This window comes from Fistularia commersonii, chromosome 27, assembly GCF_037954325.1.
Source record: "Fistularia commersonii isolate RoL2024-O1a breed Wild chromosome 27, RoL_Fcom_v1.0, whole genome shotgun sequence".
In the NCBI taxonomy this organism is placed as follows: domain Eukaryota; kingdom Metazoa; phylum Chordata; class Actinopteri; order Syngnathiformes; family Fistulariidae; genus Fistularia; species Fistularia commersonii.
Window position 1 is genome coordinate 2,257,631 of NC_141310.1, and position 13,006 is coordinate 2,270,636.

Sequence of the window (13,006 nt, forward strand, 5' to 3'; positions counted from 1 at the left end):
CATATGCATTTGATCATCATCATCGTATATCAGGATTTTCTGTCATTTTTACTGTCGTGCCCGATGCGTGAGACTGGTCATGCAGGGCCTTCCATCCTGAGCGCCTTCCTTTTTTTTTTCTCCCCTTGTCAGAATGACTGTTTTTGTTTTTTTCCTTGCTTGAGTCATCCAGTGTTGTTCCTTATACAGGCTGTAATGACTCGTGACAATTTAAAAAAAAAAAAGGTTTGTCATTTTAGGCAATGGGAATAAAGTTTGATTGGAATGCAGAAGGAAATACTGCAGCTCGTGAGTGTGTGTGTGGCGCAGAGTGGTGCCATTTTGGACGCTGCAGTTTTATTTTAGTGTGTGTGTGTGTGTGTGTCTGTGTGTGTTTTTCGGCGAGAGGCGGATTGCATGGGCTCCCCACTGAGCGCCACACCGAAGCCTGCCATCATTTCCAGCCGGCGGGTTGATTTTTCACCTCTCTCCCGGGCCACACTTACTCAAACTAAATTTTTACATTCTGGCTTTAACCTGTTTTGACTGTATTGATTGGAACTGACAAAAGATGGTTTAAACATTGGCCTGAACTCGGTCAGAAGGGTGAAGCAGGTATTACAAAAGCCACCAGTTTTTTTCCACCGAGCATAATTGTTGCCATGAATAACAACTTTTTTGGACTGGACTTGTCCTGAAGCCAAAATCCAAAGTTGTTTACACACTTTTTTTCCTTCTTTTCTTTTTAGTATTTGGCATGCCGGCAGCTGCTAGCAGTGTTGGGAGTTAGAAACATCCAGACAGCTCACCACAATTTCCAGGTTGCTTCCAATGCAGTGCTGGCATGGTGTTTGTCTGTGTGCACGACAGGGATTAGCATAGCGGGGTTCCAGGAGAGCGACTGGCAATATACGCTGCACGAAGCTGCAATAGTCACTTGAAAACATCTGAAGGAACAGGCCGTCGCCACAAACTAGCGGCAAACGAGAAAACTAAGAATGCAAATATGTAGAGATGTGAGTAAGAATACTCAGGCAGCTGTGTTTGGATATAGCATGTTAATGGCTAAAGACTGTTGAGTATTAAATATTATGACACATAACTCTGGATTTCTGATGTCATGTCTGGGCTTCTGTAACATTATATAATCTCTTAACAATTGTTCTGATCACTGCCCTTGACTTTTTTAGCTGCGCGGCGCCGGACTGGAACTAGGCGACGACTTTCCAAGATACCCGACAGAGAGGCTTTCTACTACAGCTTAATAAATGAGGAAAAAATGAAACAAAAGCCGAAACTCATCTTTACACTGGAGCCTTTGACACAAACCTTAAAATCTTTACACATATGTATTTAAGTCATGTCATGCCCTCTGTTTACATTCACGGCATACATGTGAATTAAAGAACAAACAGAATGATCACCAACATGAGCGAAAAATGATCCATGTATTAGTGAGGATGCACTTTTGAGCAATTCACAAGCATTTCAATAAAACTTAAATGAACTTTTGACTTTTCCTATGTCGGGGTCATAAACTATGTCTTTTTGTGTGCAAAGTTTCAAATATTGTGGTGAGGCAATATTGAGAGGAGGTTTTTGAATACCACGATATCTTTTCCCCATCATATCATCCGGCCTCGGTTTATTCTGAACTACATTGAGCATTTTTTTCTGTGCTGTTGGAAGTGCCCCTGACCGAATGAAAGGATTTCTTGAAAGTTCAGTTTAAGAAAATAAAGCGTCGCGACCCCCACCGTACAAGTGGACGTACAATCTAAATCCCTGGAGTTCAGTGTGGAGGAACACTCACCTTCTGAATGGGAGGCAACCTTCTGCTCTCCCTGTGAACTGCCTCTAGAGCCTCCATCTGCATAGCAACAATGCCTGTGGGTCAGGAGTTGAGGTCAGTTCCCATATGTACACACACAAGTGCATGCACAAAGCCAGTACACGGAAACACATGTACATACACACATCCTGACAAGCGGGTTGTGTATTTAGAGAATTTAAGGCCATTTAACATGTCAGGAGTTAATCAGCTCAGAGGCCTGTGTTACTGGCCTGAGCTGAGAATACACATGTCCAAGAGTTACTCGGCACGAAGCTGAGGGAATTAGGACAGCGGACAGCAGAATGTGAATGAACCCGGTCGGTGATTTACCTGGGATCATGCTGTGCAGACTCTTGATGTGTTCCTGGGTTACGCCACTCTCCGTGCAAACTTTGTCAATGAACCGGGCGACGAACCGCACCACCGAGTTGGCCACGTCGCTGCTTTCCGAGTCCTCAAAGCCGCTTTCAGTGTCAAAGCTCTCCGCCACGCTACCTGCGATGCTGCGAAACACAAGCGACGAGCGGCGTGAATGGCGGAGGATCAGGCCTACGGCACGATGAATGAAACGGGATATTGATGGATTTGAAATTGGACTGCGATGAGCGCAGAAAAAAGAAGACTGATTTGCAGCCTGGCACAGGCAGGCGTGTCGATGCCTGGATCGGTCGTTCGGACTCTGTTAGCAAATAGGAATGTTTTGAATGATGCAAAGTTCCCACTGGATTTACAAACAGAGAATGAGATCCAAATGTCTTCGGTGAGAAACAAAAACGGCTGAGGCAAAAATGGGAAAAACAAGGAAGAGAGCGAGCGAGTGAGAAAAGAGAAAATGACCACACAAAGTGATTTTTAGCTGTCCTTTCATTAGAAACAGTAAAACATCGACACGATGTTAATGTCGCTTGCAAATACATCAAAGTATTAACGTCACGCTATCGCGACCGTTTAGCAACAAAGGCCGAGGATACGTTGGCCTGAAATGTACATGTTCTAAGAAAAGACACTTGCGTGGGATCGACTGGGATTTATTTCACTTCCCAGGTCAACGCGCACGGGAAATGACTTCCACTGCTGTTCGGCTTGGGTTCGAGCGAGTGAAGTGTGGGCCCTTTCGAACACACTCGGAGGGGTTTCGACTTTCAAACAGAGGCACAGTGGCAGCGTAACGAAAAGCCCGCAGGACGGATCTGGACCGGACACGATGAGACATACCGCCGTTCGTTTATCGGAAAATATCATGTGGACGTGAGCCGCGCCACATCCACCCACGGACTTATCATCACCTAATTAAGAAAGGAACACATCGTCCTGTATTGCTTTTAGGCTTCCCTCCAAATAAGAAATGATTGTTCTACCTTAAAAACCTAAACTTGTAGGGGATGAGACGAGATCCTTTTTTCAATGTTAGCCAAGTGGCTAACAGTCTCCTGACCTGTTTGTGACAATGCTGTTGCTGCCGCTTTCCCAGTCAGCGGCCGGGGTGTTGCGGAGCAGCTTGTTCTTGCTGGTGTCCAGGGGAACCAACAGGTAGACCATGAGGCTGGCGTAGTGGATAGCCTGACTGAAAACCGTGCTCTCTTCGTTCTTCACCAGCTCCTGCTGCTTCTCTTTGCTGAGGCTGGGCCACAAGCGCAGCTGCTCCGCCGCCAGGTCCATCGCCGTCTGCTGCTCATCCCTCCCCACCACTGGCGTAGGACCCACATCCTGGAAAGGTCAGTGAAGAAAGCGGTTAAAATGGGCTTGGTTTTCAATAATATACTTGGGATGGCCAGGTTTCCAGGTTTACCTTTAACCTGAGAATGATGCTACTCTTCTCCTCCGGGCTGTTCAGGTACAGGGCCCGGATCTGGCTCTGGACCTCGCTGTAGAAAGTGGCTTCCCAGAACTGCTGGTTGGTCCAGATGGGATGGTCCTGTATGCAGGTGTATGCAAACTGGTTCACGCCAGCAACCAATTTCTGCAAAACACAGGTGATTCCTGATCAGTAATTCATCGGGGTCACTCTGTGTATGTCACCGAGTTTTGGAGCAATGGGCAAAAAAAAGTAGAATCCTAGGAATTTGGGTCAACTGTGAAAATACTTCGTCAAAAAACTGTTGATGGTGAATCATGTACAGATTATCTCAAGTAGTTAGGCAATTATTTACCAAAAGAGAACTTGTGGTTGATTGTGTTACAAGAAGCTACAAGGAATAGCTGAACTGTGTTGACCCATCCCAAATATGCATGCTTTACAGACTACTTCAAGTTTTGGGAGAAATCGACCAAGAACAACCACAACAGCCACACACCTTGGAGGCAGTGACATTTTAAATGAAGTTTTAGCATGCTGTAATGCACGGAGAGCCTTTGGATCAAGAGCAGAGCAGAAACTGAAACTGCAAACTCTGGAAACCAATACAAATTGTTGAGCTACTAGACTAGATAATGTGGATACTGTAAAACATAAGAGAAAATGGGTTGAATATCATCAGTCAAGCCAGAGAGAGCTGGAGGTCGCAGAGATGAAGATGTTGAGATTCTCTTTGGGAGTGACCAGGATGGATAAGATCAGGAATGAGTCCATCATTTTGGAGAGAAGGTCAGAGAAGCCAGACTGAGATGGTCGGGTCATGTTCAGAGGAGGGATAGTGAATATATTGGTAGACGGATGCTGGAACTGGAGCTGCCAGGCAGGAGGTCTAGAGGACGACCAAAGAGAAGATTTATGGATGTAGTGAGAGGAGGATACAGAGAATAGGGTTAGATGGAGAGTTGACTCGCTGTGGCGACCCCTGACGGGAAAAAGCCAAAAGAAGAAGAAGAAGAAGAAGAAGAAGATGCTGGAACTGGAGCTGCCAGACAGGAGGTCTCGAGGAAGACCAAAGAGAAGGTTTATGGACGTCGTGAGAAAGGATATGAAGATAGTTGGTGTGAGAGAGGAGGATACAGAGAATAGGGTTAGATGGAGAAGGTTGATTCACTGTGCCGACCCCTAAAGGGAAAAGCAAAAAGGAAAAGAATTAGAAGGGTTGAATATCACCATTAATGTTAAAAACGCCAAAGGAAGCAATAAGATTTCCTCATACCTGAAAGTAAAGGTCATCCTGTTTGGTTTGACTGATTGTCATGACAAATGGTCACAAAACATTGAAATATCAGAGTAACCTGGAAGAGTTTCTGCACCACCTGCTCCCTAAACAAGGTCACCCTAACCAAGAGAAATTAGCTCTTGAAAATCACCACTACATCCTCTGAAATAGCTGCCCTCCTACAAACACACACACACACACACACACACACACAGTACCCACGAGTCCTCATAAACACCTCACACCAGCAGCGAAACGCTCTCCTACATGTGCCGCCTCCGCCAGGCTCGACCTGTGTTTCACCCTTCCCCTCTACCCCTGGGTGGGAAAAAGGAAAGAACGTCACTGGGGAAATAGATGCAAGGTTTGGTGCCATTGGCTGTTTCTGGTTAGAACAGTTTGGTGACGCTGCAACCACGTTATTAACTAGTTACAGGTTGTAATATAGTTTGCGCTTGAACACCTGAATTACCACAGGCTCCATTGATCCTTTGGCCAAACTAAAGAGCTGAAATGGCTAATAAAAAGACTGTATGAATAGCTTCATCAATATCACTTCATCTACTTGGGTACTGGAAACCATTGGCCAACCTAAATACATGTTTAAAACTACTGAAAAGGCTACTCATCTCACTCATCTGAGATATAAACCTGCATCTTCTATCGTTTCCACTGAAAACAGACCCCTTGCCTGTGACATCTGTAATAAGCCCATAAGACTGGAAAGCCAAGGAAATCTCCTATTGGTGGACAATCAGGACCTAGCAGGCTTGCTAGCCACTCGGCGCCGTTGAGAAGAACTCGTGGGAAGGGGAGGGACACTGGCAAACCGGCCAACTGTGACTGACAGTGATGCCGTTTATTTTTTTTCCCCGTGTTGTTTTTCAGCAGACGCGTCACAAGGCCGTCACGCCAACCTCCTTCCTTTTGGTCTCTGGCTGTATTTGGGAAAAGTCTGTGTTGTCTCATTCAGCGTTGCGGGTGAAAGGGCAGAAGCAAAACCCGCGGGGCATTTGTGATGGTCAGCTCGAGGAGCTGAGGTGGCTCTGAGTGGGAGAACATTAAGAAAATAAACGAAAAACTGTGTTTCAACCATAGCTACTATGAGCAGATCAACAGTGACCACCCTTTGTTTCTCTGTACGGCTGGGCCGCATTAACTCCAACATCCTCTGGCCAGGGACGAAATGAAGTGGCTTTCATTATCACTTTGCTGTTTTACCTCCGGGGGCTGAGAAATGGAGGACTGTTTAATTTTGTAACAAGTAGAACAAAAAGCTCCCTTTCCAGAGCGACAGGTCCAGAGCCAAGAGGCCTGAGGGGCCGCGACGGCAGGGAGCTGGACGGCCCTCCGGCAGCTGATAGGCAGCGCTGACAACATACAGGTCCGGCTTGATTCTAGAATTTAACAATTGGGACTCAGGGACTCAGATATTTTGGATTGATCTATGCGTTAACATGACATCTATTGTACTAATCTGAAGTGTGTTTGGATACTGAGACAATGCAGTCACTTCATCAATCGTACCTTTATGGGTCAAATGCGGCGCCAAAGATATCCGGTAGCATGATAACAGCACCCGAGAGAAAGATTTCAATACAGAAGATCACGTTTTTAAAAACGGTCAGTTCCCTCTGGTGGACAACTGAAGTGAAGTGAACCTTGTTTTCACGAATAAATGAAAGAAAATCTTTTTCTCTGTTCACCTGAGACCCACCGGAGCAGCGTAAGCACTAAATTCATTGCTCAACGCATGACTGTGCACGTCTGGTAAACAAAAACGAACTGTTCGGGGGTGAAGAAAGAAAAAAAAAAAACAGAAACAAGCTGATGTTTCCGTCAAGTGCCACTGCCAGTAAATTGTGCACATGACCAGAAACCTTGAGAATTGGATTAACAAAGATCATTGTGCAGACAAGAGGGTCGTGACAACGGTGTACAAAGGAGAATTTTGCATCTCTTGATAGTTTCAGTCATGGAGCGTTTGGAAGGGAGAGCTAGTGGTGGAGGAGTATGGGGGGCTTGAGCCAAAAACAAAATTGCCAATTCAATAAGAAGTGTTAGCGAGAGAGGCAAATAAACACTCTTGACCTCCACAAAAGGAAATCTGAATATTGAAAATAAATTAAAAAGTCATGCTTCGACCAGAGAGTAAGCGTTGTTTGTAAAATGAGACTAAATTCCAGGCTGTTTGACATGGAACTTCCTCCGCTTTCTAAACAAGGGGAACCGACTTTTCATGAATGTAGGTGTGTGTCTTCGCACCTCCATCTCCTCACCATGGACGAACTATGACCTCCCTGATGAACAAGACATTTCACAGATGGAGGCGCAATCAGAGCAACAGCTTCAAAAATGTAGTTGTATCAGTGCGGGGATGCCGCAAATTGCGAGTAATCCCTAGTCCACACATGTTATTGGACACAAGGATTTTATTTATTTTTATTTTATTTATATTTTATTCAGGCTCGAAGGGGTATTTCTAACTTAGCTGACAAGGATACACTTCTTCAACGATATTACTATCTTACGTTAATGCTATAAGATCACCTTTTTGTTGTCATTGAAACAGCTTTGACTCCAAATGTGACATATGAACGCACTTTCTCCGGAGATATTTGAAGCTAACATTGGACAAACTACCGTCCCAGATCAACTTTTGTAAACAACCATGAACTGAAAATATGGCTAAAATTTCTAACATCAGTCCACGCCAAAATGTTTAAGTCATGTGCCGCAGTCTACTTTGGAGTTTAGCAAAAATACATTGACATTAGTATGCGCTTCAAAAGAGATCAAACTAAATAAATAATTGAGTTTGACCAAAGCTATTATTGTGGCAAAGAACTACAGTGACAAACATGCTAGAGGAGTGTTACATGCCTTGCAGCATATGTCGTGGGGGCGTGTTCCTGCGGAGAGCTCCTATGTGCTTGCGATTCCTCCGTGACTACAATCAGCCCGGTTGTGCTTTTTTGACTTCTTGAGATACGTGAGAGGTCATTTTGACCAGAACATCTCTTCCAAATGTAAAAATACCGTGAGGCTGCAGAGGCATTCGGAGGACAGATGGCTACAGAGGAGGGTGAAACAGGGAAAATAAAGAAAAGGGAGGAAAAAAGGAAAAAGGAAGTAAAGATGAAGAGGAAGGGGGGAGTATTCCACTATCCGACCCATCTGGTAGTGTGACTACTCGTGAGGACAAGGAATGTAGTGTAGATGGTCAAAAACAAGTCAGAAACCCACAAGGGGAGGCGGAGAGAAGAAAATGCTGTGTTTAGGTCAAAAGCAACAAGGCTATCGGGGTTTGGAATCTTTGTTTTGAGCTTTGGGACGCGATCCCGAGCGGCCCCCACATATCGGCCGGAAATCACACCTGTCAACTCGGACTTCGAGAGACGGGCTGTGCGCCTTGTCGCTTGAGGAATGGCGCGCTGGTGCACAGATGGTAAGGGAGGGTATCTGATATGTCACCAGCCTTGAAGCGGAACTGTTATTTACAAGTGCTCTGGACAAATTCATCGCATTCCTGCATGCAGATACTAAAAAAAAAAAAAAAAAAAAAAAAAGTCATTATTTCTGGACAGGTCCTCTGTGGCAATTCATTTTAGAAAATCTATCTGGGTTCCATTGGGAAGACACAAACAAAGTATTTACAAAAACAAAATGAACAAAGTGGAAAAATACGCTGAATATCAAGATTCATAAACGCCGTCCATTGGCCATAACTTTATAAAAACACACAGTGCTCCAAACGTAACTGTTCCAAGATAGAGTAAACAAAGATATGGAAAGTCAAGAGCTGGACATTTCTGAGATAAACAAAGGTCATCCCCAGTACGTCATTTTCCTCACTTCAACGAGTTGCCGAGCCCCCCCAGCCCCACCAACCCCCCGCGATGAATAAACTATGGCAGCAGGAATGTTAACAGTCATTTGCTGAGTGGAACAACTCATCCCTAATTGTGTCCAGTGCTTTTGCCCCTGCGGAGACATTTGACGGTCACGCATTCAAATGCGAGAGCTCGCCCACGTGATCGCAAAAAGGACAAAAAAACACCCGACTCGAACGTCAGTGTCTGTTCACCCTCTGATAAACGCACACGTTACTCGATAATGGAGGGCTTGACGCGGTAAAAACCCTTCCCTCACACAAAGGGAGCTTGTGCAAAAGTCGTGTGGATATAAGATGCACTTTACCTGCCAAATGTAAATGGCAGCGTCCGTGACATGCAAACAAGTTTCACCTTCCCCCTATCTGCAATTTTAGCATAAGCTCGTCAGATGATGTCAGGTACTCCGCTGATGTAACAGATCAGCTGTAGACGATAATCCCAGGACTTAGTCCGTAACGGTCTTGGAACGAGTCATTTTTCTTCTCCGCCCCTCGAACCAGGATGTCACCAAAGTGCTTTTTTAGAGGAAGCATCTCCCACGGTCCCAAAACACGCAGTAGCTTCATTGGAGACCCTAAATCGCTTGGGCATGTGAAATGAGCATGTGAATAATTGTATGTCTCTATGTCAGAGGTCACCAGCAATTTAGTATCGGGCCCACAAATAAAGTAAAATGTTCTGGGTATTTTATTTTGAAAAACTGCCACTTCCGCCCGCATCTCACTCCTGCACTTGACTCGGTCATAGGGTTTTTCCATGCACCCGTAAGTTAGCGAGCTAACCATCGTCAAAATGGCCCACAAACAAATGTCACAAGAGCCAACGATAAGACCCCAGATGGCTCTCAAGAGTGCCAGCAAAAAGACTGCTGCATTTAAAAGTAAAAACGTAGAGCCCCACTTAAACTGCGGGTTCATCGCAACAGGTGATTCACACGCTCCACACCTGTTCTGCGTAATATGCAGTGACAGACTAGCTAATGAGGCCATGAAAACCCGAGGGGTTTTCTGCAGTGAGTAAACTGAGTAAAACCGAGTAAACTGGACATATGGAATACATTTCGAGTGTCACTGTCTACCGTCGCCCTCAAATGGGACAGTCTAGCTGCAGCAAAACAAGCTCAGGGCCCCCACTGATTCTGCATTAAGGCATTGTGGTGAATAGATATTGGTGTGATAATCGTTTAATAGTTATTAAAAGTGCATAACATGAGGTGCAGTGGTTACATTTACGTTATACTTTTTTAACATCCCCGCCCCGCAAAAACATGTCCTGAGTGAAAGGGATCTGTGCCACAAAAAAGGTTGGGGACGTGTGAATGACAGGGTGAATGGTTGTATGTCTTCATATGTAGCCCCTTGATTTCGGTGGTGATCGGTCCATAGTGAACCCCACCTCCTGGGATAGACTCCAGCCACCCTGCGATCATGAACGGAAGTATATACGTTAAGCAATGAATGAATGACCTGAAGAATGAATGAATGAGGTCTCCTAGAATGAAGCTTCAAAGGGGATCAGGGGGGCTGGGGTGGGTGATAGTGGGGGAAGCAGCTGAATATACTGTAGAATGTGGGTCAGTAAAAGAAAAGCGGTTGGTTTCAACATATGGCGATAAAACGAAACACTGCCTGTCTCTGGATTCTGGGAGCAGATGGATGTTGTGTCAGGGATCTTCCCACGTTCCTTGACCAGGACTCTGGAGGGCCATGGGGACATTACCGCTGTGATGCATGAACGCAGCAAGAGGCTGCCAAAGTCAGTTCAAGAGTACCCAACAGGGACTCGACCAATGACTGGCTGACTCCTGAACTAAATGTCCTTGACGTAGAGTGCCTGAATAAACATTTCACTCAGTGTTTGGGCATCCAGTAGCTCAAAAACAACCTCAATAGCCTCATGAAAATAATTGCAGGACCATTACAAAATATACACTGGTGCTTAGACTAAATAGAACATGCGCAAAGGGGTTGCAGCGCTGCTCCGTCAAATTCGGCGGACATCAGAGATGTAATTATTTTGTTGACACCAAAGAGCGAGAGAGGAGCTCTACGCACTCTAAGAGGCCTGGAGACAGAGCGGATTATTGAGTTGTATTGATGGTTTGGATCTAAACCCAAAAAAGGAAACGATAAGAGCAACAAGCTTCCTCTCTTTTTCTTTAAAGACGGTTTAAGATTAATATGAAAACTCAGTTAAGTGGGTCAGTGAAAATGAAAAAGCGCTTTGAGCGGGCCGACGTTTCATTTCTCGAAAACAGACTTGGGAAAACATTAAATAAGCGAGCCGGGACGTTACACCATAACATTCTGTGTCGGACTGTGCTATAAATCTAATCTCTAAAATATGCATTCCCTACATTACTGTCAGATTAAATACCGAGATGTCATATTCAATGAGCCATGCATCAGCTCGGGAGTTAAAGTGTGAGCAGTGATTGCTACATGTTCAATCTGAACTGACAGATCTCATTTAAAATGTGAATTTCAAACAAATCCAGCATGGACACCACATGTCCAACAACAATGGAGGCACTTTTTGGGGTCGAGAGCGCTCAGACCTCGGTCGAATGGGAAACCCGGGCTGGATTTTTCTTTTAGTTTTCCATGCACCAATTAGGGACGTTATCCCAAGTTCCTTTAGGGAAAACCTACAAAGTCCAATCATGCTACTTTACTTTCCATTGACGTTGACAGTCGGGTCCAGTCAAATTCAAGGACCGGTTGCAACTGGTTTCGAAACTGGAGATTTTCTTTTTTGCTGTTTTTATTTCGTGCCTCAAACAACAATTCCCTACGATCTAGACCTCGCGTTCTCCCATGGCACCTCCGCAATGCATCCAGCATTCGTTCATTCGGTGTTTATACCACATATCCTGCTCTCTGGTTTGCGGGGGGACTGGAGCCTATCCCGCCTGTGATTGGGCGAGGGGCACCGAAATTTCAGCCTTTCCCATTTAGAAAGTACAACGGAAGATGGGAGTGTCAAGAAACATGTAAGCCCTTTTGAGTGATGAATGGATGAACTACCCGCGTCTTAAAGGTCATTTCACTCCACACCCGAGCTGACAGCTGCTAGGACCCAACAGGATGCTCCATTACCAAACTCTGTTTTTGTTATATTTTCGCTGGATGATCCTTCCACCGCTAAACCAAAGATTACAGAATCTTTCTGGCAGATTCCCTCCTGACCTCACTTTACTTTTCACCCCTTGGGCGAAGCAGAACTCAAATTCATCGCCGGTTTCCAAAAAATATATGTTGCAGCCTCAAAATATCCAACAGTGTCAGCGAGACGTTATTTATATTGTTCTAACCGAAACAGCGGGACGCCGCCCCATCGTGACTGACACGAGATGATCGTTATACTTATGAAACAAAAACAATTTCAGAGGGGTATAAGCCTGTTACATGATACAACAAGCAGGAGCTGAGCCGTGAAACAGTGCAATGATTCATTCGATTTAAACTGGCGGCCTGAAAAAGAAACAAAGAAAAATATCACGTATGGTTTATCTGAGCGGGTTACATCAGCCGGTGGCATGTGAAAGCGATGAGTCATGTTATGGGAGACGGCGGACAGGTCCCGGTCCAGCCCATCGGGGTATGGCACCGGTACCCGACAGAGAGCCAACGAGGGCAGTTTGTGTCTGTGCCCATGGCAACGGGCGAGCCACTGGGACGAAGCTGTGCCGAGCACTCCAGCTACCCTGTGTTGATAATGTGCGGTGTGGAAACCAAAGGCCACGGTCTGTCCTCTTGCGCCTCCGCGACCAATCTTTATGCTGTGGTGTCAGCCGCACTTTTGAAACTGATCGGAATTAAACTGCGGGGTTTTATTTTTCAATTCTATGAGCATGCAAGCAATCTAATATAAATTTAATCGGGCGATTTATTTTGGTGTTATAAAAAGTACAAATGTTACGGTTGAATTCTCCTATTGACACTAGAGGTCTGAAACTGCTGCACGGCACCCCGATGAGCTAACTATAGCGCCGGTGGCTCTCGGGCAATTCACATCTGAGACGCCTGATTTACATTGTCTCCGACTGGACCTCAGAAATACACTCAGCATTGTTTGACTCGCTCTGTGGGATTACGACAACCTCTTCGTCATTGCCGACTCAGAACCGCAAACGTAAGCGGGATCACCTGGGTTGAATTTCATCTCTGACTGTGCGGGACCCAGGCGGTTGACAAGACATCGTGGAGGTTTGCGGTGACGGA

At 45.4% G+C, this 13,006-nt stretch overlaps 1 protein-coding gene across 4 annotated transcripts in view; it reads right to left on the bottom strand.

Annotated features, from left to right (window-relative positions):
• The window catches only part of sbf2 (SET binding factor 2), a 98,045-nt gene that overhangs the window by 24,579 nt on the left and 60,460 nt on the right, over nt 1-13,006 (bottom strand). For all 4 annotated transcript variants that reach the window (XM_086174485.1, XM_086174483.1, XM_086174486.1 and 1 more), the window contains exons 18-21: nt 3,603-3,773; nt 3,249-3,520; nt 2,144-2,316; nt 1,793-1,866 (exon numbers count right to left, since the gene is read on the bottom strand). In XM_086174485.1, coding sequence (XP_086030611.1) covers nt 1,793-1,866; nt 2,144-2,316; nt 3,249-3,520; nt 3,603-3,773 — 690 coding nt within the window. The remainder of the gene's footprint in view (nt 1-1,792; nt 1,867-2,143; nt 2,317-3,248; nt 3,521-3,602; nt 3,774-13,006) is intronic.